Genomic DNA, 26,944 nt, shown 5'->3' on the forward strand with positions numbered 1-26,944 from the left:
CGGGTTCTCCTACCGTTTACCTCGACTACATGAAGCCACTGTGGATCAACGCTTTCCTTAATACTTCATGGTATGACCAGATGCAGGCGTGTCACCGCTTCCTGTGTAACCCAGGGGTCTAGAGAAGGTTCCTTAGGCAACACGGTCCCCTTGTTTGCTTATGTTCCCGCACTTTTATATTTAAGGGCTGATTTTAAGTACACAGCGCTTTGAATTTAGTCAAGGACACACACACACACACACACACACACACACACACACACACACACACACACACACACACACACACACACACACACACACACACACACACACACACACACACACACACACACACACACACACACACACACACACACACACACACACACACACACACACACACACACACACACACACACACACACACACACACACACACACACACACACCTTTGGGGCTCGAAATATTGTAAAAAAAAAAAGAAGGTTTCTCAGTGTGGGGAAACCAGTTCAATAGATGTGTGAGAAAATGAGCAGAGGTAATGTCTCTAAAGAGGAGGCAAGTAGAGACAATGCCCTTTGGCATAATGTATAAATCCCCACTGATTTGTACTAAAAAAAAATATTACATTTTGTTGTAGAGCTGCACCAAACACATTCATGACATTTTTTTACAACATATATTGTACAACATATATAGATACACCTTTGTTTTAAAAACCAAATATATAATTTAAAGATAGAAATTAGAGGTGAATGGGAAACGCTAATCCCAAGGACCTTCCTAGTTTGAATACAATAAAAACTTCTCTTCAGCTTGGACCTTGATTTGCAACCTCTATTCAAGAGGACAACCACCATACTAATGTATCCATTTCTGCTGCTGATTGTTTCATATAACAAAACGTATTTCAGCAGCTTCTAAATCTGTGATGACGCCTGCTGCTTCATAGCACCTGTGCTGTTTTAAGGTTCTGCAGAGACCTACAACACTTTGAAGTTTTTCAGTGAAAAGGACTAGCTAACTCCAGTTTATAGTTGTCAACTTAAAGGGACTCAAATATCCTGCAGTTTATAGTGATCGGCAACTTCCGTGCCTGAGAAGTGAAGCCAATGCAGAAGTGCCCAAGACCTGCGTTCTACCTCATTTCCAGCAGGGGGGGCAACTCCACTGGCTCCCAAAAAAGTCGGTTTCTATATTAGTCTATAGGGAAAGGACCCTACTTTTCACTTGATTTATTATCTTAGTAAACATTTTCTTAACAACACTATGATGCTCATTTAGTAAATTATGGTCACATTTATTTTAAAATAAGACAATGAAGCAGGGGATGCTTTAGGGGCGTGGCTACACGCCAACCTGTCAATCATGATAGAGGCTTAAGCAATGCATATTCATGGAACTGTATACACTAAAACAACTGTGAACTTGTTTTTGGAAGTTGTCTGTGTTTTAATCTTAAACTGCGACCCTCTCAATGTGTGTTTTCACATCATCAAAGTTAATTGGAACACTTTGGTCGCCTAGAAATTACATATTAAATTATAATTGTCTTACATTCTGCTGAACGTGGTCACTTCTGGCTCCAAAATACTAAGATTGTGATGGCCAAAATGCAAACTCCTGGCTTCAAAACGTCAGTCCACAAACCAATTGGTGACAGCACTGAGGCTAGGTCCACTATTTTTAAGGTCTATGTTTTTTTTTTCTTCATACAAGTACCGCCTCTTAATAGAATGGATTTGGCTTTAGCTGAAAACAATCTATTCTAGATACATTATCTGGTAGAAAATAAAAAAGATAATAAAATGAATAGCTTGTGCGATTTATCACTGTTTAGGAAAGTTATCAGCCTGTGTGTCATTCGGCGGCCTGTTGAGTCAGGTGCAACCACTGCTCTGTGCCTGGATATTACAAATACTCAATTTGATGAGGAGTAGGGAGATAAAAACTCGCCCATTATACTGAGGTGGGGCTCCCTTCATTTGGACCCAGCCTACATCATCCAACGTGCACCATGAATGAAGCATAGTGTAAGTTCCGGCAGGTCACAGAGTCAAGCTCGGCTATAATCTCAACTCATAGCTTACAGCTCCTAAGCCAGAACACCAACTGATGGCTCAGCTGATTCCCTCTTTTGATTGGATTACCAAATAGCGCGCTCTATTTAAACTGCTTTTCCCAGCCTAGCTTGCTGCATCTCTGCTAGCGCTTGCAACCCACCTCCACCCCCAGCTCCTCTTTTAAATTCATGTTATCGGACTTAGTCTCTGTCATTGATGCTGCTCTGTTCTGTCGGTGCTGTCCCCGCTTAAGGCTTTCCACGTATGCACGTGGAAGTGCGAGGAGGCCCCAGAACAGAGCCATACCGCCAAATACAAATTGCAGATGAACGAATCTATTTTGACAAAGTGGTCCTGACTGAACTATTCTACATAGTCAAAAATGGGAAAACAAAGGGGGTTTGAGGGGGCTTGAATAAGACCATGTGGCAAAACAAGAAAACACAAACATAACTGGCAGCAGATATTTTAACATCCGCTTATTAACATTTTGTAATTATTTTAAGACAGTTATACTGTCAAAATTTAAAATTTTAAAATTTAAAATCAAATATATTTATAAGATTTTTAAAAGAATGCCAATTAACTATTACCTTTTTTAGAATAATAATTGCTCATGTTGCTGTAAAGCTCTGCCTCTGACAAGAAGGATGGGAAACAATGAAATATATTAATATATATATATATATATATATATTTTTACAAATATTTGGTAGGTCAAAGGTCACCAACTACACAGGCTGTGCCCAGGTTCTTTCAGAGAGAGAGAGAGAGAGAGAGAGAGAGAGAGAGAGAGAGAGAGAGAGAGAGAGAGAGAGAGAGAGAGAAAAAGGACTATACCATGAGGGTCATGTATACAAAGACCCACATAAAGCGATACCGCCCCCTGTATGGGCAGCTCAAGAACTGCACTTCAGCAGCAGTCCTCCGCACAACACACAAGCAGCACACATCCTCATTTTCACCACAATGGCAACACAGAGTTGTGCTTGAGTTAATGCTGTGTTTGTAAAGATGGTCAGGCACATAGCGGTTTGTCTCACATTTACAATGTGTGTGTGTGTGCGCATCACAAAGGTCCATGGCTGGTGTGTCCCCCTGCTGGTGGCGTGCTCCTTCAGCAGCCAGTGTCTGCTTGAGGCTGAGACTCCTCTGATTGGCTTAGGGCGTTCTGGACCTCTTGGCTCAGCTCCTCGCCCAGCTCGCCCATTTCCATGTGTGACAGGTCCTCCTCGAATGGGGCTGCTGTGGCGTCTTCGCAGTACATACACTCCTTAACACATAAACGGCCAATATTAAATATATTTCAATTTGACTCTTTCCATACAACTAAATCTGTATATGTATGTATATCTATATGCATTTTTGAGCGTGGTTCTGACCTTTACATTGATAGCAGCAGGTAGACCTCCCCTCCTCATCCAGGGGTGTTCCTCCACTAGCTCTCGTCGCTGGTCTGAGGAGAAGTGAGGCTGGCTCTTTTGCATCTGCCTCAGCCTCTCCTTGTCTTCTCGCAGAACTCTCTGAATGTCCCTATGGGTGACAGACCACACACACATTACAGTTTACCAACAAGACTGATACATACAATGGTTCACTGCAAGTGTGGAAATTAACAACCAAGTAATCAGTCAAAGAAATCTGCACAATATCAGTATGAAAGAAGGGCCTCCAATGTAAAATGAACTGACTACATCTGAATGACTTTTGCACTAGGCTTCTTTTTTTGCGTTATGGGCCTTTGTTTGAAATCCTGTTTACCCCTAAAATAATACCCAGTCAGTGACTCACCTGGATGGCATTTGATATGTCATCATGACCTTGTCATCAGCATTTGCCATCAGCAGCCAGAGGGGCTCCTGGAGAACATTTTTGATGAAAAGTTCTCCCTTGCCTTGGACTGAGACCTTGGTCTGTGACTGGCCGCCTTCAGAGCCTCCTTTGCTGCTCGTCTTGGCTTTGGCCCTGGAGTTGTGTTCCAGAGAGTCAATGCTGCCAAAGTATTTGCTGGTGTTGCTGCTCCCTATACACAGTTTTAGAGACAGGGAACAGTCAAAGACTAAGACTTTTTAATATACTATTTCTAATTTTTTTATACCAACCAATCAGAAAGTAATATCATGAAGTAGCATAAATAAAAGTTAAGTCCATTCTGTCGAGCTTGGGTGTTCCTCTACTGACCTGTTCTGCTGCCAGAAGCTCCACTAGCTGATGTACCACAGCCGTTGTAGCCTGAGCCCGATCCTGAGGCCATTGAGCCAGGTGGCCAGGACGTGGCTGATCCGGTCCCAGAGTGGGAGTCCTCCTGAAGCAGGATGTCCAGCAAGTCACAGGATGAGGAGTTACCGTCACTGTGAGCCCGATCTTCTGGAGACTCCACCTGAAACACAAGGCAGCCAACCATCAGCGCTGTCACAGGCTTTATGTGAACGTGTCGGTGTGCATATGAGTGGTTGAAACCTTAATAACACAGAGTTATGATGTTAAATCAAAAATATGTTCTAACTCGGTACATTGTGACTCTCACCTGTTGGGGATTTTCGTTCTTCTCCCCTGCTGCTCCAGCTGCCCCCGATGCTGCTACTGTACTGTAGCCGGGGCATCCAGCGAGGGGCGCTGCGCTGTCCTGCCGTTCCACTGAGCGCTGTCCCTCCTCCGTGCTCAGCAAATTGAGCTGCAGGGGCGAGCTGCAGCGTGACTCAAACAGTTGCGGGGACGTGACGGGCTCTCTCGCTCCAGAGGCTGGGGTGGCGGAACGAGATGCCGCCCCTTCTTGGGGCTCCATGGCCATAGGGAAGGACTGGGCAGGATATGGGGCTTGGGTCACAAACTGAGTCTGCACTGGAAAAGAAGGCTGGGCAGCAAAGGACTGCTGGGTAGTGTAGGCAGTCTGAGGGGCCTGGAAAGGCTGGGGGGTAGTGTAGGGGGTGTGTGCGGTTTGGAAAGACTGCGAGGTAGTGTATGGGGTCTGAGTGGTTTGGAAAGGCTGCGGGGTAGTATAGGCAGTCTGAGCGGCCTGGAAAGGCTGCGGGGTAGTGAAGGGGGTGGGAGCGGCTTGGAATGGCTGCTGGGGGGTAAAGGCAGTCTGCACAGGGAACGGCGGTTGTGTTTGCATGGCGTAGCCTGGCTGTGGGGGCTGAAAGAGCTGCTGAGAAGTGTATGCAGGTTGCGTCTGGGTCTGCTCAGGGAAAAACGCTGGTCTAGGAGCAGCCCCCAGCTGCCCAATCTGACCCAACTGTCCTATTTGGGGGAAGAGGTAATTGGGTAGCACCAGAGCTACCACAGGTGTAACAATGGTTGCGCCAAATGGAGCAGCAGTAGGTGGGGCTTGAGTGCTCTGCCCCTCTCCAAAGCCTGTGGAAAGGGAGGGGTCAGGGCAGGGGGCCTGAGCTGGGGCTGCAGGTCCAGTGGGGTAGAGCGGATAGGCAGGCCCCATGGCTGGGTAGGAGACATTAAAAGCTGACTGGGATGTTTCTGATGGGGACCACGAGGTTTGGTTGAGACCCTGGAGAGGAGGCCGGGGTTTGCGGTTTGATACGGCGCTGTCTGACGAATCAGGATGCTTCATCCGTGGCTTATTGGTCTTCCTGTTGCGGTTGCCCTTCTTGGCAGTAGTCTCAGGCCTGGTGGTGCCTTGTTTGGCAGAACTTCGTAGACCAGATGATTCTGAGATGACACATGGAAAAGTCAGAGGGTAGGGTTAAAAGAAATATAAAAAAAAAGAAGCAAAAGCAATTGAATTCTGGCAACAATTTTTATTTTATGTGGTTACTATTAAACCTTGCGTACCTTCAGCACTGGCTGGACCTCTCTGCTTGTGGTGATATGTGAAACAGTCCTTCTGGAAGGTCCTGGCGTTGCAGAGCTCTCGGCAGCGATTAAGGAAGGCCTGCTCTTCTTTCTGGGTGTGTGCAGCCAGCACCTGTTTGGTCAGTCCCAGCCGCTTGTAGGCCTCCTTCTCCTGGCTGGGGGGAGTCACCACGCTGACAGGCAGAGCTGGGGGCGCAGGGCTTTCGACCACGTCCTCGATGATCTCTGTAGAACAAATCCGAGCCATAAACATCTGTCAAACAGAACTTATTATCCAGCAGTTGGACGAAAACCTGCATGTTCAACATTACCCACCAGACTTTGGCTGAGGCTTCTTGTCTCCCACATGGACGATGGTGCTGCTGTAGCTGCACTGTGAGGTGATTGACACCACGCTCTCAGCCTTGCTTGGTAGGGTGAGGGGAGCCAGGGGGCCTCCCACCACAGCCACTGCCCCAGATGAAGGCTTCTTAAGTGCTTTCAGGTTTGACAGGCCTGGCTGGGCATCTAGCATCAAAGGGTCTGGATGGGGACAAATCAATCCTCTGTTAGCGCAAAGCCATAGATGATTACAGTCCAACTCTTGTTAGGTAACCCTTAAAGAACTTAATTCCCGCGGGTGGCTGCTAGAGATCATTGTTTACAGGATTCTGTTTAAATCGGTCTAAAATAAGAACTATAAAAGCTAGAGCCTTCCTTTATTTGCAACAGAAAGCTAAGCCTTCGGTCTTTCACGCCAGTTTGTTGTACACTCATGATGACGCCATCACATTAGGTGACTTCCGGTCCACAATGAGCTGATAACTAGCTATGGCGACAGTATTTCCCCGTAATTCCCGCGGGAGGTTGTTACGTGACGTCCAGTGCTAAACAGCAGGTGGACCATTTCTATTGCAGATGAAACTATCAAAACGCCTTTACACTCACAATTTGTATATCTCAAAAACTTAAAAATGTTTAAGAATATGTTTTACATGTTTCTACATTTAGAAATCGTTTGGATCAATATGTTTTGTGTGTTCATTTATGACACAATTATAATACTTTTATTAATTTTAATGGTTTATACATAACCTTTTAGCTTAGGTTGTACTGATTTTAGGGATATGAAGCATTTGAAGATACCCCAAGAAATTACATCACAATAAGCAAACATATCAATGTAGGCATTTGCGGACCTTTTCTATTGCAGAGGTCAAAGGCTTAAGCAAGTGAACCCAAGCTATGGGTGTAGGCAACAATGATAATGCTAAACACGGGGGTTTTCTTAGCAAAACATTGGATCTAATACCCTGGATGGTTTGTGACATGTATATATGTACACAGATGCATGGTGTGTACATGCCTGGGTTTGTGTCCTGAGGCACTTCCATGCCATCCTCTGAGCCCTTTTTGTCATCATCGGAGTTGGAGAACTGGTACTTCCTCTTCACTGTGATGGGGATGTTACAACTATCCAGGTACCTGAGTAGCAGAAATGGATTAAATCAGAGAGTGCACACTTCATACACGGGAGCTTTAAACTATCATCATTCGTGGACACAAAAACCACGGCTTACCTGATGACACTGTCGAGGCAGCTGATCTGCTGGTAGGAGCAGACAGTCTGGTCCTTGCAGGTGAAGTCCTCCATGCTGGCTGCAGTACTGTCTCTGACCTGCAGAGGGGGCGCTGAGTCTTTCAAACGCACCGCTGGACTCTTCTGAGCTGCCACTATTGCTGGAGGGGAAGGAAAGGGAAAATGTCTGAGACAGACAGAGACACACACAGACAGACAGACATCTGACAGACATCAGACAGACAGACAGACATCTGACACACACACACGCACGTAAAGACGGGTAAACACAGAGCTGACCACAAACCTATAACACATTTGCTCTCTTTTTCTTAGATTATTAAGTACATATTGTACAGCTGACTAAGTCACTGACATTTTTAGAGAGTTTGTTTAAAGTTCTTGAGGAAAATGTGCATTAAAAAAATACTTTAAAAGAACACAGAATTTCTACCAATGTGATCTGCCACTTCAGCATTGTAGCTTACTGTAGTGTACTGTAGTTACTTATTTGTGTGATTATTTGCACTGACAGATGTGTATTGTGTGCTCAACCTTTGCGTTCACTTACAATAAATGTTCTACCTGTGATTGTCATGACTTTGAGTCAAAGCGACCACAGAATGGCACCTGTGAAATTAAAGTGAACTCACGGTCAGAGGTCTTCTTCTGCTCAGGCTTGGATGGCGAAAGTGAGGGCCAAGGGGGAGGGAAGCGCAGGCAGACCTGGGAGTCCTGGTTCTTCAGCATGTGGACCCCTTTACAAATCTCCTGGAACGTCCTGGAAGGCTTGGCCTTGTTTGTCTCCTCCGCTGGGTTCCCAGCCACGACGTTCCCGTTGCTCTCGCCCGACGAGCTGATGCTCACCAGCTGCTCATGGGAACCATTGCTGCCGTGGCTACCATAACCGCTAGAACCTATGTTGTGGACCGGCTGAAGATAGAAAGGTTGTTACAGAAACGTACACATGCAAATGTGTTTTAAAAAGGGGGCGTCTAGTGTGTGCTGGTACATACTTGGAGTAGCAGCCTGTGGATCTGTTCACTAATTTCCTGGATGTCTGAGTCCACGATCTTCCCTCCGTGGAAAGCTGGTGCTGCAAAAACATCTTCATTCACAGGACCCCTGCAAAACACACAGACCACAGTCATCTAGAATGTTCAAAGTGAAATATGTTCTAACAAACCACAAAAAAAACGTAACTAAAACAATACATTGGGTATACTCACGTGCGGACTTTGTGCCTGCCAATGACAAAGGAGACCTTGCGACTCCAGGGGTTGATGAAGCTGGACCAGCTGGTATCAATGGTGATGTACTCACCGTTTCTCGCACAGAAACGGATCGAGGAGTAATCGAATGGCGTACCAGCATACTGCAGAACTAAAAGGTAGAGCGTGTGTGAGTGAGAGCTGAGCAACATAAATAGTTTAAAGCACCAGGGGCAGTGTTGGCCTAAAGGTTAGAGAAGCGAGCCCTTACCCCTCCCTCAATACCACCATTGAACTGCCCTTGAGCAAGCCCTTAACCCCAACTGCCCCAGTGGAGCTGCTCAGTGGCCAGCAGATCAGACTGTGGTTGTACTGGGCAGCTTCCAGGTGAGTGTAACTGTGCAAATGTGATCAGCGTGTTCCTGCAAAAGAAAGGCTTTCTCACAGTGAAACTTCCCTGAATAAATAAAAGCTAAAAAAAAAAAAAAAAAAACTGATCCTCTGCCCCATCAGTTAAGACAACACCGTGAATGAAACAAGTTCTTACTTTTCCGATGCACAGCCAGCAGCAAGGGTCGGTCACTTGGGTGCAGATTGAGTAGCACAGGGGTCCCAATGAGGTCCTGAGGGAGGTAACCCAACAGAGGAACAGCCCTGATTCAGAAACAACAAGAATGTGTTAAAGACGTTAAAGAAGTTAAAGTTTTTTTTTTTTTTTTTTTTTTAAAGACAGACATTCACTTTATTTAACAGAGTGGGCAGCAGTACAGGAGCACAAGTGCACACACGATGTGACACCTTGTAATGTTTTGTATGTGTGTATTGTGTGTGTATATTGTTTGTGTGTGTGTGTGTGTGTGTGGGGGGGGGGGGGCTATGTCGACTCACCGCTCATCCACATCCTGGAATACACAGTTGGGTGTGTGTGTGGTGGTGAAGATACGCTTGTCAGTAGGAATTCTGGGTGCTGTGGAGAGAGAAGAAAAAAAGACAAATGAGCAAATGCTCTCTGTAGCAGCCCAAATGTTAAGAGCAGTAATATGTTGGTTATTATATGGTTCAGTAAAGGCCATTTTATAGTCGTGCGTAAAATCGATGGCGTAGCCCCACAGACCCCTCTGCGTCTACGCCGGACCCTACTTTTCCTGCTACAGATTTACCACCCTGGTCAGAAAACACAGGGGAGACACTTTGTTTCTCTCACTACGACTCTAGAGTCCGTACTCGCTCCAAAAAGCTAATCGCCGTCACTCTCTCACTTCTCTCTCGCTCTATCACCCACTCCCCACACATACACATGCCGGCTCAACGCACACACCAGCGCACAAGTATAAACATCAAGCCACTTATGTAGGCTAGGGCAAGAGCTATGCGTGGAGCCTACGCACAACTGTAAAACGGCCTTGAGGAAATGCCGTAAAATAAACATTAGAAATGTGTGTAAAACTATGTGGTTGTGGTCACACGCCTCACCTTCGTATCCAGAGTGCACCCTCTCGGCCAGCAGGAGGCAGCAGAACTGTTCTTCAGCCAGCTCAGCATCCTGGACTTTCATCCGGTATGGAGTCATACGGAAAGGATAGTACTGCAAATCTCCTTCACGCTCCTTACCACCACTACAACACACATAGAGACACAGACACACATACACCATTATAATACGGTTTCATATTATTGGAGTATTACCTAAAGAGGCTTTTAAAAATAAACTTCAGTTTGCCTGAATGGTTGAACCACTAGATGGGACAGAGATAGTTTAAAAGCTCACAGCTGCTGACTTCCTCCCTCCTCTCAACCATCCTCTTAACCCTGCCTGACTGCGCTTGTTTTAGCAGGAAACTGAATCAGAGAAGGCGCCTGCTGCTATCACTCACCTGATGCGGCAAAAAAAGGATTTCTCCTGCATGCACTCTGTGGGAGACGAGTCTGAATAAGAGACAGGGAGAAGGCGGGATGAATACATCACCAAATGCATTAGATTGATTGCTTCCAAATGAGCCATCGGTAAGTCATCTCTATTCAACACAGTATTGACAGAAGCAGAGATGTCTGTCTCGCCTTCAAAAAGGGAAGAGGTAAAAAGCAAGAGAGGCACCGTGAGAGTTATCTAGAATTATGGAACTGAGGTTTAAAGATTCATTACAGTCAAAGTTCTAGGAAAAACTTATGTAAAAAACAAAAGCTGCTCAGCCATTACTTAAACAGCCCAAACCCCCAAGTGACCACAAGCTGTTCAAGTGAGACTACAGAATCAACTACAGTACTTAAAGTTGATGGACAAAGGAGTAGCATTAAAAGAACAACCAGCTAGAAAACCGATTTAAGGATTTCATAATTTGATGCAGCTGTTTTAAGAGGATTGTTGAGTGACCGTTGCTGCACATGGGGCTTAGCGACGCCCAAGACGATTGTGATCGGTTTTAATAAATAAACCCTACACCAGAATGATAAGCCAGTGTAGCCAGACCATACTCCAGAGCTGAAATAGCACTGCCCAGTTATAAATAAATATTTGTTTATTTCATTGGGACAACATTTTCAAATCTGTAATGACTTTTAAGTTACATAAAAACAGTTGAAGCTAAGAACTATTTCCAGTTAGGTATAGCTGGTACCTGCTTCGGTGCACATCCTCCATGAGGGCAGGCGGTAGGGCGTGGTGAAGCTGTAGAACACGCTGACGTCCTGAGGTGACAGGAACTCCACAAACTTGGCATTGTTAAACACGTCCCGATTGCAGTTCAAGATGGACGCCGCCTGGTCCGAGATGTAAACAATTTTCCCCGTGATGAGTGAGACGGCAACAGCAAAAATATCCTGTCGGTAAAAAGAGAAGTTTTCAAGATGTTCAAAGCACTAAAGATGTATCCTCTAACACAGTGGTGGAATGTACATTTCCTCTACTCTTACTTTATGTACACATTTGAGGTACTTGTACTTAGGGCTGCACGATATGACCTAAAATCAAAATCATTTTACCTCGATAACGATAAATGAACGATTATATAAAAAAAAACATTGTGGGGTAAATGTAAATTTCTCTCTTCAATATGATAATAAAATACATAGGACAAATATAGTAATACCATCGTGAATGCGTACATTGCTGAAAAAAGTTCTAACTGCTTTAGAAATGAATGAAGTTTGAAGTTAGCCTTATGCTAACGTTAGCTTTTTGCTATCACTCCATGTACCTAAATGCTTGTGATCTAGCCACAGTCATAGCTATGGCTTTTGGTCTCAACCGAGTTCAGGTGTCTTTATTATCTTCATAATATTGGAGGGAAAGTGAAACACAGCTTCGACGGGATGTTGTTCGGCTTTTCACAAGTTTAGACAGCTACGCCGAAGTTAGCTAACGTTAGCGCAACAGCGTGAGCCTAGCCTGCTAGGTAGCTAAATATTACGAAATCCTGCCTTCGGAGTTTCCTATATCTCCGTCCACGTTGTCAACATAAGACCTGTGGCGTTAGTGCTCCTTTTGTACCATAATTTTATTGAATGAAATATTAAGCTTCGCTCCTCTGAGATGGGTGGGTTTTTGTTACGTTACACACAAAGCTAGCTATAGTTGGCCTGTATGCTAGTGGACATTAGAAAGGTAAACATTGCTAAGAGACTTATTAGGCGACGTGGTCACTCACTACATGGGCATTTTTTAGAGGCCCATTTACGATATAGAAGGTAAATAAACACTGGAATATTTCCGTAAGGGCCTTTTACATATTGATAATAACATGTATATGCCCGTTTAAGGTGAAAATAAGCGATTTATTTCAAGACAGCATATCCGCCCCATAGGGTTACACTGTAGAGTCATCTGACGTTGGTATCCAATGTGGCGCCCATGATTTGAGTTGGCCACACTCTAAATATAGGGCACTATGTGAGGCTAGCATCTAGCAACATTGTTGTGAATGCCGCGGTCTCAGCCTGGCAACCTGCGTGAACTTAAGAGTCTGGGGAGGAGGGGGTGGGGGAGACGACTCTCTCCAGAATTTTGAATGTGTACTGCAGTGACTATTTTAAACACTAGCTGTCAATATTACATATTGCACCTTTAAGTCATATTTCCAATGCAAGTATAGTTACAGTGTGGTATTAGTACTTTCACTTAAGTAAAGGATCTGAATACTTCTTTCACCACTGCTCTAACATTTCTCACAATATTTTGTATGTTGCACTTATATTTTGTCTATTACCCCTGGTTTGTTAAACATCATCGGATTTCAGCATTTGAGACATGACTTATTTTGTACATTTCACTTGAAATACAAATTCTTCAACTATATTCAAACCACTCTACTCATATGTAGAAACAAATTTATGCTGACCTTATTGTGAGGTGAAGATCAGAGGTACTTACATTGTTTTTGAGGGTGTATTCAGAGGTGATGCTGTTGATTTCTTCGATGGTGTAGGATGATACATCAAACGCTGGCGGTTGACTGTCATTAATCATCAGCAACTGGTAGTATTCCTCAGTGGCTGCAAAGAAAAAGAGAAGATGGATCAATGTAGATAACATATCACATACAGTAGGAGTAAAAAAAAAAAAAAAAAAAAAAAAAAAAAAAGACACGTTTATAATTATCATGCTTATAGGTGGCAAATGTCCAAAAAGCAGGAGAAATATACGGAGCGACCGCAATTCACCCATGCCATACACAAAATACCACCACACGCTGATCATATACCACCCTCATACGGCACATTATATTGCTTTTTGCGTGTTCAACTGGTGGAACTTGCAAGAGGCAATCATTCTACCCCTTTGAATGTTTTTGACTTAAATATATACAATTTCACATAATTTTGGACCATTATTATAACTATTGATATCACCCCAAAAAGCTTAAAGACAAAACTTGCTAAAGTTGAATCATAATTTTATTATTTACACATATTACAGCCTTCATCTGAACAAGTCATTCTTCTGGCAATGTTTGCTCTGTAAAATCAGATTCTGTAGATCAAAAAACTACTGGCATGTAGAGAAAATTAACATTTATAACACAAAGTACTTTGTACTGAAGCAACAGCCGTCTTGTACTTATTAGCTACTGGGAACTACCTACAGCTATTTGGCACTCAATTAGTATGATGAACATTGTTTTATCATCGCACTACAGTAAACAACCAGTTCCGACCCGGCATTCTAACGCAATTACTGATAGACAATTCACTGTGTCCGTGATATTATAGGATGAGATAAGATGGCCTTTATTAATCCGACACTGAGGGAAATTCCTGTGCTACATCATGTACATTTCTCATGTATCGTGTTCTCATCATATACTCCTTCTGCATCGATAAATTACAGCACTCGTCTCCACATTGTTTTTTGTGCTCACGCGGCTTAAAGTAAGTGTGTTGCAAAACTGTTTCTTAAAAGCCTTGAATCCTCTGTCACTCAGAAACAACTGCAGTTGAAGTTAAGCATGATTGTCAACCATGTCTGGCAGTTTGATAGTTCGCAGACAACATCTGATTGGGTAGAAGCCCAACGCTCTCGCAGGTTGTTTTTCTTTCTTTTTTTTACACCATCACAAACAAAGAATGAAAAGTAGGAAAGAAGTCATAGCTTGCGTGTTTACAGTTAGCCTAAAAAAAGTGCCAACGAAAGCGAGTCTTACCTTTCGCCTGTTTGACACATCGCAGCGCATATTTGAGCGTGTTGACAGTGTTGGACTTGCCCTTGCTCCTCTTTTCCGACGGCAAGTGCGTCTTCAGCTCCTTGATGGTCTTGAAGAGCTCCTTCTGTGTCTTAGCTTTGGCTGACTGTTCGCTGCTGCAAGGCGTGCATGAGACAGATACACGTGTGTCAAAATGACATGGTTTCACTAGTGCGGTCACACCCTGGGAAGGTGCTACCAGTATGTGAGGGAATGGGGCATGACTGGATTGAGTGGCAGTGGTCTGCCTCTGAGAACTTTTAACCCTTTCATTTTAGGAGGAATAAGTTATCTTCTACTGTCTTAGTTTATTTTCTGTCAAACCTTTTGAAGTTTATGAAATGGTAAGGTAATATGACAGATGTATATGTACCTGCAGCCGCTGGTTGAAGGGTTGTCCTGCTCGGAGCTCACCAGACTGAAGGCGTTGGAGCTGCTTGGCGGCGAGGGGCTGTGAGAGTTTGAGCTGTAACCATAAACAGAATGTTGTGTTATTGACATAGGACCACACAACGGAACATTATCAAAGAACAGTTAGACTACCAAAACAATAACATAAGACTACAAATATAAAGTGAGTGTAGGACTCACTCAGAATGCCAAAAACATACCATGTGTATCCCCTGTATAAATAAGACTATACAAATATGGACAGTAGCTAACAAGGCACAAACAGGCAGGTCAAACATTTCTGGATTTGAAATGTAAAAACAAGTGGCACAGTTCAAGAAAAGGACCAGGTGGTGCACCACTAAATGTAAACAACCCCTTTTCTCTAAATGTGCCTTTTCATTATATAGAATAATTCCAATATTTAAAGAAATGCATTATTTTATTTTTTACTCTATTATCTGGGATAATTAAAGCATGATTAAACTGTAAAATACAATGAAAGTATAAAAGAAAATCGGAAGTGAAAAATGTGAAAACTGAAAGTGATTTGATTCGGTCAGGCTATACTTCTCAGACAGTTCACCAGGTGCTTATTTTTAAATTAATTGTCTTCAACCATTTAAACACTGCGCGCTAAAAATAATTGATAACAGGACAATTACGCCGCTTAGAGCCTGCATCATATTAATTTTTCCTGAATAGAGATTTTTTTTTGCTTTTGAAGACAATACGAAGTCATTTGTAAATGAACAGTCATCGTCTTTTGTAGTCTGTCTCATAATTAGGAATAACATACCCACTGCTTTCCTTAGTCTGAGACAGTTACTGCTGGACTACAACAGTGACTCGGACCAACAATGAGTCATAGAGGAGAAAATAGACCTTATATCACATTTAATGAACCTTGCTTCCGTGACCTAGATGGTCTGCTCCCCCATGGCGGTGGGATTTGATTTGCCCTCACCTCTTGTTGCTCAATGAAGACTCCAAGAAAGCGGAATCCTTGCCATTGGCATTTGAGCTGCCCACAGATTCATTGCCATGGGACTCATTGCCATGCGACTCGTTACCATGGGATTCTGTCCCGCTCCCACTCGAGCCACTGCCTCCCATCTCTACATCCTCGTGTAAGGGTGGGCGTGGCCGCTTCCTGTCGGTGTGCGGGGAGCCCGACAAGGCCGGGTGCTCATGGCTGCTGTCGCTCCCCTCGGAGGCCAATCCCAACTCTGCTTCCAGTTCGACTCCATCCCGTCCGCCACAACCCTTGTAACTGTCGGCCATGCGGTGAAGTTGGCTAATGGAGCCGCAGGGAGAGCCTTCCTCTTCCTCCATCTGGAAGTCGACCCTTTCCCGGTTCCTTTCGCACCCTTTCAGGGTTGAGTACAGGTAGTGCTTTGGATTACTGTCCTCAGACATGGGGTGGACCAAAAGGCAAACGATGGGAGATTAAGCTACCTTCCACATGGCAATGCCATGAAGCATGGAAATGATGCCTCAGGAGTGGGGATGCAGTCTATAGGAGGAAAATAAAACACAAACTCTTTACAATACAGTAGGCTACACTTCTAAGATAGCAGATCAATAGTAAAGAAACAGCAATCAATGGGGATTAGCCACCACTTTGATCTGAGCAAATGTAGCCTTTTAAAAGTCAACGATAGATAAAAAGGGCACTGCAGGACAGACAGACACACATCGGCTTATGCTCATACCACAGTGGCTGACGTAAGTAGGTCACTATTTGCCATTTCCATATGAACTTAAGACCTAGACTAGTTTGATCTGGTTGAATTTTCCAAAAGAGTTGTTTTATATCAGAGGTGAGTCTACAGAGATAAAAAAAAAAAAAAAAAAGTGTCTCTGAAGACACGACAAACTAAAACCTTCCCCTCGCACAAACCATTGTGACTAATGTGGGTGTTTGAAAGACAAAATGCTTTAAAATGATTTGTACTATTCATTCAAATTGTCTCCTCTGTAGCTAATGACCTGGCCCTTCCCAAATTAACTAATTAAAGGCAGGAGGAAAAACTGACAACCAATCGCTGGGGAGAAAATGGTTCTCATTCAAGAATAACAGCATTTTCATTAATGGCAAGGACACAGATCCTGGCAATCAAACCAATGATAAAAAGATGTATCGATGGATTGTCCAGGTTGACTTTAGTCTAGATCAAATAGGCCTAAACGATGCCTTATGTAACACAGTGCAGTGCCCCTGAAACGACAAACAATATAAAAAAAAGATGTGCACAGTCCCTCAAGTAACATTTACCTTGTGTCATAACATCATATTTAGTTATTACACATGTGACCTTATGACAACTTCTGCCAACTAAGACTGTAACATGAGATTTGTATTGTAAAGACAAGTTAAGTTTCACTTGCTTGTGGCAAACTACAAATAAAGAAGACCATTCACAAGCATTTAGGGGTGTAAAAATCTCATTTATTCTCTTAAAGAAACCTGACAAAAATACTAGAGTAGGGCTGGGCGATATGGAGAAACTCAGATATCACGATATTCTTGACCAAATACTTTGATATCGATATTGCAGCGATATTCTAGGGTTGACAATTGGTGCTTTAACAAAATATCTTCACACTTAGATTTTAGATAAATATCATCAGTAATGTGGATATAATGTCTAAGTGGGGAAAAGGCAAATAATAGAACAGTCTGGTAAGTTCAGAAAAGTACATAACTTTACTGAAATGCAGTAAAAGACAACACTTGTCATATCACGATATTACGATATCCAAAATCTAAGACACTATCTAATCTCATCTCACGATATCAATATATTGCCCAGCCCTATACTAGAGCAACAGTTTTAATCAGATCTGCAGCAGACCAGATTCACCAGAGGTAGTTGGAGCTATTTATGTCTGCTTAAGCCTCAGCCAGGAAATACTGGCAACAGGTAGGCCTACATGATGCTGAATCCAACATATATATGTTTTCCTCTTACCCAAGACCAGGGTGCAGCTATTTATGTAGGAGTGCACATTCAGCTAGTCTATTCTTCTCTCTTTATTACATAATCTGTTTGACATAACTCTAACTTTAGGGAAGGTTAAAATGACAACTTTCTCCCCAAATTGTACGTGCACACAAACATGTAACTCTCAAAACAGAGCAAAAGAGTGACAGTGAAACTGAACTCCCTCTGCTAGAGCACTGATTCACCTAGTTAACACACTAGCACAGTTCTCAGGCATTATACAATGCTGCTCCAGTCACTTGGATTTGGCTTTAGTGCATCCAAAAGCAGTGGTAGCTTTGTTTCATAACACCTTGGAAAGTAGTAAGCTAAAAATAAACCTACTTGTTTGGCAATTACCCAATCAGATGTTGTCAATTCAAAAGTCCACCCAATTACATTTGACAAAAGCGGGCAAAGCCTACTGTTGAAATAAAACCAATTTCTCAGATAAGGCAATGCATGTGCCAAAGCTTTCTTTGAGTCCCACCAACTAAGAGTGAAAACTGGCGAACAGCCAAGGATTATGTGTAGACCTATATCATAGACAATTTACACAAGATAAAAGGTTAAATTAAAGAAAATAGGAGTAAAACACATTTTTAATGGGAACAAACATCTCTTCATCCAGCCAACTTCATTGACCTGCTTTTCAAAAATCCGAACACACGTTGACCTACATTCCACGGTACAGACACAGTTATGTAAAAGTAACGATATCGTTCAAAACCCGCAACCAAAAAGCAATGTTTTAGCCATTTCACAGAAGCCGACCTTTTTCTTTCTCTATGAATAAACAGAAAAACTCGAACCGCGTTTAAAAGGTTGTACATGTAGGCTACAATACATAGTTACGCAACTTACTGTTTAACTAAGCATTCGTAGTACTACAACTAAGAGGTGGAAATGAAGGAAACCAACCTGTACTGCCGAGAAAAATCGCCTCTCTGTTGTCCTCGGTGCCGAGTTGTTAAAGCAAAACCAACCATTGCATAAAACGGTCAGTATTTGCTCCAGCATTCCTCAATGAGAGACGGGATTCTGACGTGACACGTGAACGGACCGGAACGGGCCTACTAAACGAATCGGCGAGCTCAGCGAGCGACCTCGATTCAGACTCCGCTCTAAGCGTCTCTCCATTGGCTGAAACTACGGGTTTCCATAGCGAAGATGACGAGTTTGCAAAAATTGGAGTTCATTGGCCCAGAGGGCTGTCCGTCGTGTTATATAAACAAGTCATCCACTGCACGTAGAGTCCCATGTTATGTGTGTCGTGCAGCGTGAGACTGAGGAAGTTACCACAACACCGAATCCAATGTGTTATAACACAAGTGAGTCTGAGGACGAAACGATATGAACTTTACCTGCGTCAAATCACATCTATTATTGCATTGCAGTGATGCCGCTTGAAAGCAGGGATAAAATATCTAACGACATAATAGAAGAATATGTTATTTGAGAGAGGGAATGGAGTAGCCTGGCTCCGCCCTCCCACGTAGGCTACTTCCGCTCAATTTTCATTTTCCTTCAGTAAATTAAATGTACAGGAGTCTAGGACCAGGCTAGGATTGGAGTATTTCACATGTTTTCGTAAATGCAGTTATCAGCACAGGCATGACCGCTACAAAGTATTACAAAGAAGGCTATCAAAATATAGGCTAGCCTACTACACCAACCACCACTACTCTTGCTTGAATCATTGAGTAGAACATTTGAGAAGGAGGGGTTACAGTTATGATGAATGGGACTCTGCTTTGTGTCAATTCTGTTCATGACAGTTTGTCAGACTCATGAAACACATTGTATTATTTCACATGCTGGAGTAGTGCACACCATTATTTACTCCTGTCAAGCCAAAAGCCTCCATAGAATAGTTCAGTACAGAAATCTGGACTCGGGCTCTCCGAGGACTGTTAAGTGCCAGTTTCAAGTGGCTGTCACACACCCACACGGGGGCAGCACTCTAGTCAACAACACACCCTGCTGTCTCTCACATCCACCCCCTCTAAAATGGCCTAATACGACTCTATAGTTGGCTTTCCCTGGCTTGGCATATTTTCTTTGTGTTTTACATTTCCCAGTGAAAACATGTTCTTGCCAGTGAAAACATGTTTAATGTTTGAATAGCTAAAGATCTGCTTGTGAATTGCCAAAAAGTCATGTGTGCATTGACTTAAGTAAAAATTCATACATCCATGCATGCATGCCTCTCTCCAATCTATATTTGAATCCATTCAACCTTATATACTTTTGAATATTGAACCAAAATTCACTCAGTTGAAGGATGTAAGTCAACACTCCCATACTGCCCAGCAATGTTGAACTCAGGGGTGGGGGCAACCGCCCCTATTGGTGTCCCATGTTAGAAACAAATGCCACAATAGTGCCCTCTTGAATTCGAAATTTCGATAAAGTGCCCATTAGGGTGCCCCTCCAGTGGAGAAAATGCAATGCAGGACCCTCTAGTGTGCCCTTAAATGGAAAAAAAACACAATGAAGTGCACTCTAGGGTGCCCTTCCAGCAGTGAAAACATGATGAAGTGAACTCGACATTTTAGAAAACGTTCCACAGGCTACTGCTGCCAAGACACACAAGTGGTCATAACTTACAATAGAAATGAAAAGAAAGCCAATAATTCATGTTCAATTACATTCATGAGCTGAATTGTGTTATCACTCCATTTGCTGAACACTATTTATTAACTTGAAGCCATATTGCAATTTCAATGCATTTCCAGAATCCTTTATTGTGTATATTCCCTGGCCCTGGTATACAATAACATTTTGCTATAGGTAGAAGTGTGTAGGTGTGGTCCTGTTCATGTAAAAAAGACTACTATCTAAAAACAGGTACGTAAAGCATATAGCCTCTGAAAGGAGGCCAGCATCGAATATGTGTAAGCTAAGGCTAAGGGAGTGGAAAATAGTGTCATGGATGTGTCAGTGGAAGACTGAAACAGCACACATGCTGTCAAATCCTCCATACAGGATATCTGCCACTGTACCTGCACTTCTATGGACACCCCTCCTACCAGGTTATTACATTACGTAACGGTCTGCAGTGAACGACACACATACAGCAGATGATTCACACTGAGCAATGATTGTAGCTTCCAGTAATAGTGAACCATTAAATGATGATCGCTGAAAGAAGAGATTTTGTTAACATTCCCCACAGAGTGAAAAGAAACGCTGCGTCATACAAACAGCACTCTTGTACACTGCAGGTGATAAACAGGCCTCACACAAAAGGGCTTCATGATGAGGAGGGTGACCTTTGCAAAAAAAACAACTTCATATCCTTGAATTGTAGTTTCTTTCTATTTGGGCATGAAGCTACTTTATTTTTTCATTTTCTTCTCTATAAAATCCATAGGGCTACCCTGAGTGGGTGCAATCTCACAACCCACATCTAGAACAAGGAAACGCAGTGCAGTGGAAAATAACTTTAATAAAACTCCTATGAAAACAAAAACCAGCCAAACAATAAAAGCCTGTACATTTGACAATATCCAGTGTCTGAGACTTTCGAAGGCTAGTGCGAAATACAACTGCAGCACACATAAACCAACAGAGAAAAACCATTATAGGCTTAGGCCTGGGCCTAAGGGTTTATATAATAAGATATGGTTCATATACTCCGATATTGCACAAAAATCAAAAACAGATGCAGATGCTGAGTAGCACTGTATGTCGGAACGAGGAAGTAGCTTTGCGTCGCTTTGTCCCTACTAATAAACCCCGCCCACACCAGCCTAAAACTCCACCCAAACATGGTTGTATAAAAACAAATACACTTAAAAAAAAAAAAAAAGAGAGCGGCACATATTTTCACATTCAATTCAGACACAGATAATTAAAAACACAGTATAAACAATGAAATTACTGAACAGTTGCTTTTTGTTTGGTCCTAACATGTTAAAAGCATCAGTTATTATTCCCAGTGAGTATATTTGTCATGGGTGCTAGCAGGAGTGGGATGTCGCTTCAAAAGGCTGACGTCCTTTTCGACCTTAAGACAAGTTGGCTAGTGATAACTCACAGGTGATAACTTTGTCCAACAATGCTCTGGATTTGAAATTTTTTAAAGAAACAATGCACATTGGCACTTCAAAATAAAATAAACTAAAAAATAAAAGTGTTTAGTTCATTAAAAGACGATTTGAAATTCTTTCTTTTTAAACATTCCAGTGTTCCATGGTCCAAATGAACTGAGATACAAACAGTGGACCACAAGGCTCACGGCATCCTTTTCTCTAATCAATCCTTCTCTTTCATTATTATTTCCAAGTTTTCTCTGCGGGCTAGTAAAGTAGTCTGGCACATAGACGTCTCATTATAAACTGTTAAATGACGAAATGAAAAAAAGACAACTCATAAAAAAATACAATCTTCCCGCAGTTTTGAGGCACACTTTGAGGCAGTGGGAGCGAGTCTTAAGATGCACTTCCTGTGGGCGTTGTGCACATTGTTTTAAGACATCGGGATCAGACAGTTTTGTCTTTTGGGTTCTGCCCTTTCCGCACCTATCTGTTATCTCGGCTGAACTTAAAGCAGTTCTCGGGCGTTGGTCAAATGACATGCCACTTTAGAGTCCATACAAGCAGAGTTTTAGGTCCGTCTGACAAAATTCATCTACTCCAAAACATGACCTTTTTTTTTTGTCAGCCCGCTCTGTCGGGACAGTTCATTTTTTTTAGTGTGGGCAGAGTGGGTGCTTCAGTTCCCTTCCTTTGGCTGTGTGTTCTATCAGCTGTTGCTGTGCCTGTGCAAAACTTGCAATGACTTTACCCACCACGATTCCACTGAAATGTCAAGACCATGAATTTGGATTTTCAGGAGGCACCGTGCCCGAGTGATGCAAGGCGAGGAGGGATGCAGTAAGTAAGGGTGCATGGTAACTGAACTGTTTCGGAGAGTAGGATAACTCTGTACAGTATATGGGGGGGGGGGGGGGAATTCTGCTAGATTCCCTTCTATAAATCAGGGTGGCTGTCACCCTGTCTCCTTGGCACACCTTTCCCCCTCCCGCACTCCTGCACGGTGTCCTCTCGGCCCCATGGCCTTTGTTGGCTCTCAGCTGCTCTAGGAGCGGTTGTCTTTGGCCACGTTGTGGGCCATCCAGTTGACTTTGGTTGTCCAGCTCTCTCTCAGGGCCTCGTCGAACTTCTGGCGGAACTGCTTCAGCGCATCCTCGTCTGTTTTACCCAGAGCCAGAGAGTCCTGAGGAAGGAAGTTGATTAAAAAGGACACAAAATGTGTTAAATATTTGCAGCTAACAACTCTTAATTTAATTAATGTTAATTCATTTGAAATATACAAATATAAAGTATCTCCTAGACAACATGTTGATATGTTGAGATTTGTAGAAAACCGTTAAACTCTAGGACCAAGTATGTACACATCATTTCTAGCCATACTTTTTGGTTGTGTAAAATAAATACACATGCACACTCCCATAGATGTAGGACCTCGGGAAAGTGTAGTCCATCTAAGCCACCTTCGGGCTGGTTGTGTGTGTGTGTGTGTGTGTGTGTGTGTGTGTGTGTGTGTGTGTGTGTGTGTGTGTGTGTGTGTGTGGTGTGTGTGGTGTGTGTGTGAGTGTATGTGTGTAATACCTTTAAGTACTGGATGTCTTTGACTGAGGTGAGCTCAGGCAGTCCAGCAGTCAGCATGAGGGCAAACAGTGTGATGAAGAGGTTCCCGTTCTTTCTCAAGGCTAAATAGGCTTCCTCACAGTACTGACGGAAACTACAGGAACAACAAAGACACACATACACACTTCATTATTTCTGACACATACAGTACAGTGTCAACAATTATTTAAATTCATAATGGTGGCCATGATGTTCTCTTGTGATGTTCCACCACTTTTAACAGACTCTGCAAGTAAGAATCTTAACTACACCATAAAGAAAGACAAAAAAAAAGCATCTTGAAATTATTCCCTGTATGTATATGATTATTTGAATTCACACCTAAAAATTGCCTAAAACTTCTGTTGGTGGTTTCAAAGTGCTCATTACAAGCAAGGACATTCAAGGCCTAATCTTTTTCTTGCAAGAAGCTACCAAACCTAAATGTTGACAGTTTGTTGACCAGTTTTTCTACAAAAAAATTTTTTTTCTTTAAAGCAACATGTTGCTGAAGTTTTTACATTTTTTAGACTTGTGTGAACACTTCAACATGATATATATTTTAGTTTAATAATCTATATGTAGGAATAATAACTTCAAGATGTAGTATAAAGACCACTATCCAAATTATGCATTCAACCCTTTTGCAGGAAAAAAAAAAAAAAAAGTATGGATCCAGAGGGATTGACAGGCCAGGTTTTGCTTTCTAAAGTAGAGCACCTATCTAAGCTGAATTAAAAAAAAAAAAAAAATATATATATATATATATATATATATATATGAAAGACTGGTGGTATTTGAATTTAAGTTTTTAGATTAAACAAAATACTTTCATTTTGATCCTTCAGGATATACTGTATGAATACATTGTTGGCAATCTCCTTCTGCCTGTATTTGTGTGTGTGCGTGTTTGTATGTGTGTAAGCCATGACACTGCAGATCATGTTTAACTGAACCTTATGGGCTTTCACAACTGACCAGTGTGTTTGATAGTCAAACATCTCCTTCTTCAAGTAAACTACAGATCACTAAGAACAGTTAGATGGGATTTTAACATTTCTCTTCAGTGAAACCTGCTCATAAGTGACCGAGCTTCTACTGCCCTACTGCCACCAAAATGTTAAGCTGGTTTGCAGTTATGTCTGCAGAAAAACAAATGTCCATTAAATATGCTTGCTGCCTCTTTTATGGTGCAAAGAAAGACATTCAACAATCTATCCGTCAGATCATGATAAATATATGTAAATAATATTGAGCTTTATCAGAGACTGAAGATAAAAGAATAAACTAAAAGGAACAAACCTGCCAAATTTTTCTGTGTATCCCGTCTTGCCCTGCTGTATGACATGGATGAAGTCGTGTGTGAGGATAAATGGTACACGCTCCCTCTTGATGCCAAACTTGGACTTGAAGTTGCCCAGGATGTGACCGAAGTCTATGTGGAAGAGCTGACAGACAAAAACGCCAACCAGTGAACATCGTGGAACCAGGAAAAAGAACTAATGGAATCTGGATCATTCATTCAGATAAAACAAGCGCTCTGTCCAACCTGTCCGGTGCTGCGGACCATGATGTTGTCACTGTGGCGGTCTCCGATGCCCAGGACGTAGGTGGCTACACAGTAGCCTGCACACGACAGAGTGAACTCCTCGATGGCCCGATCAAGAGCATCACTGTCAAAATAAAAACGAACACAGTATACATTTAAGCACTTATTATTATTTTTTTGGGGCATTTTAGGCCTTTATTTATAGGACAGCTAAAGACATGAAATGGGCGAGGGAGAGAGAGAGAGGGGGGGGAATGACATGCAGCAAAGGGCCACAGGGTGGAGTCGAACCCGCAGCTGCTGCGTTGAGGAGTAAACCTCTGTATATGGGCGTCCGCTCTACCAGGTGAGCTACCCTGGCACCCTACATTTAAGCACTTTTTTCTGGATTCTCTTCTAAGCAAGTCTCAGTGGTGACCGTCACCTGTAACACCCTTTAGTCCAAAGATGCTCAAAATGCAGTTAGCTAAAGGGTCATTTAATCACCATCTTACCCAGTGTTCCTCTCTTTGAGCCAGTTGAGCAAAGCATCTTTGTTGAAGGCGGCCGCCGCTGCCACATTGCTGCTGGTCAGCTGGATGTTGGCAATCGTGTCTGCTGATGAGACTACCTCGATCAGCCCTGCCCGGTCACCTGTCGCTAGGCAACCATACGGTACGATTCTGCATGATATGTAAGAAAGAGAAGCAAAGAGTTAATGGTATCAACTGGAACATTGTGAGCATATCCTTCCGGGAGTATTTGTTGGGTAGATTGAAAAGAAGTCCCAAACTGGGACACACGGTAACCCCTACTGAAAAATACAAATCCCAATTACTTTTGTAAGTTTATTACAAATACCCCATTTTCTATTTTGTCTTTACCTAAAACTCTGCATATGCGCAGTGTGATAAATACCATATGTACTGACAGTACCTGGTTTTCTGTGGTTTATTGATTTTAAAATACAAATGAAAACAGTCCCCAAACATATGACCCAGACAAGACCCAAAAATCTGTGCCACATGAAAGCAACAATCTAATATGGGTCATTAGGCCAGGCAGTGTAAATGTAGCTTTGTCTGTGCGGCTGTTAGATCCACCTTCAGTCTTACGTATTAAAAGGTCCCATGGCATGAAAATTTCACTTTATGAGGTTTTTTAACATTAATATGAGTTCCCCCAGCCTGCCTATGGTCCCCCAGTGGCTAGAAATGGCGATAGGTGTAAACCGAGCCCTGGGTATCCTGCTCTGCCTTTGAGAAAATGAAAGCTCAGATGGGTCGATCTGGAATCTTGCTCCTTATGAGGTCATAAGGAGCAAGGTTACCTCCCCTTTCTCTGCTTTGCCCGCCCAGAGAATTTGGCCCACCCATGAGAGAGAGACATCATGGCTTTCAAACGAGCAAAGTGGCAGTTGGTCAAGGCCACACCCCCAACATCCACCTTGCCCACCCCCCCACTCTCTCCTCCTCAATAGCTACAGACACAGAAATGGCACATACTAAGGAAAGCTCATTGTGGGACTGGCTCTAGTGGCTGTAATTCTGCACCAAGGCTGAATTTCAGGAAAGAGACTTCAGATACAGTATTAGGGGACCACTAAGGTCTATATAAAAGCATCCAAAGAACACCATGTCATGGGACCTTTAATGATATAATATTAAGCTGTGGTTTACTTGGAAGTTAATTTATAAAGCACTTCCCTGGGTGCAATTCACTCTGTGGGACGGTTTACAATATCACACTGTTCACACGGAGTTGAGACAGATGGGAACATATGACGAAGAACATAATTGTGATTACGTGACGGCATGCTGATCAGCCAGATAATACATTTTCTTCTTCACTCACTTTAACTTTTTTTTCCACAAGATGGCAGTAGGTCTTTATTTAGTAGGATGCAGAATTATATGACCTGGACATATCTTCCTCAGAATACACCCTTGACAGTGTGCCTCCAAATGGTTTCATTACATTTTCCCTCCATTCATTTACAATGTCACATCACAGTCTTCGAACTCTGACCTATGTCACTGTAATATGAAGCACTGTCCTCGAACGCAACTGTCAAAACAGTGTATGACCAAGGGAGAAAAATGGT

At 42.8% G+C, this 26,944-nt stretch overlaps 2 protein-coding genes across 3 annotated transcripts in view; both read right to left on the reverse strand.

Annotated features, from left to right (window-relative positions):
* Positions 1 to 945: 945 nt before the first annotated feature.
* Positions 946 to 18,796, reverse strand: LOC114551733 (period circadian protein homolog 2). Its single transcript, XM_028572699.1, has 22 exons — positions 18,598 to 18,796; positions 15,657 to 16,205; positions 14,673 to 14,765; positions 14,261 to 14,415; positions 12,991 to 13,112; positions 11,240 to 11,441; positions 10,499 to 10,550; positions 10,098 to 10,240; positions 9,513 to 9,591; positions 9,172 to 9,278; positions 8,643 to 8,796; positions 8,430 to 8,538; positions 8,067 to 8,346; positions 7,415 to 7,574; positions 7,201 to 7,319; positions 6,171 to 6,377; positions 5,835 to 6,080; positions 4,573 to 5,711; positions 4,227 to 4,425; positions 3,837 to 4,068; positions 3,428 to 3,578; positions 946 to 3,318 (listed from the first exon to the last, which is right to left on the reverse strand). Exons 2-22 carry the CDS (start codon positions 16,106 to 16,108, stop codon positions 3,163 to 3,165), a joined length of 4,557 nt encoding a protein of 1,518 aa, XP_028428500.1. The 5' UTR covers positions 16,109 to 16,205; positions 18,598 to 18,796; the 3' UTR covers positions 946 to 3,162.
* Positions 18,797 to 20,983: 2,187 nt separating this feature from the next.
* Positions 20,984 to 26,944, reverse strand: part of pik3cb (phosphatidylinositol-4,5-bisphosphate 3-kinase, catalytic subunit beta) — a 60,815-nt gene continuing 54,854 nt past the window's right edge. For both annotated transcript variants that reach the window (XM_028573206.1, XM_028573204.1), the window contains 5 exons: positions 25,356 to 25,523; positions 24,862 to 24,985; positions 24,615 to 24,760; positions 23,295 to 23,427; positions 20,984 to 22,899 (listed from right to left, as the gene is read on the reverse strand). In XM_028573206.1, coding sequence (XP_028429007.1) covers positions 22,762 to 22,899; positions 23,295 to 23,427; positions 24,615 to 24,760; positions 24,862 to 24,985; positions 25,356 to 25,523 — 709 coding nt within the window. In that variant the 3' untranslated portion in view covers positions 20,984 to 22,761. The remainder of the gene's footprint in view (positions 22,900 to 23,294; positions 23,428 to 24,614; positions 24,761 to 24,861; positions 24,986 to 25,355; positions 25,524 to 26,944) is intronic.

The sequence above is a fragment of the Perca flavescens genome, chromosome 3 (genome assembly GCF_004354835.1).
Source record: "Perca flavescens isolate YP-PL-M2 chromosome 3, PFLA_1.0, whole genome shotgun sequence".
NCBI classification, from domain to species: domain Eukaryota; kingdom Metazoa; phylum Chordata; class Actinopteri; order Perciformes; family Percidae; genus Perca; species Perca flavescens.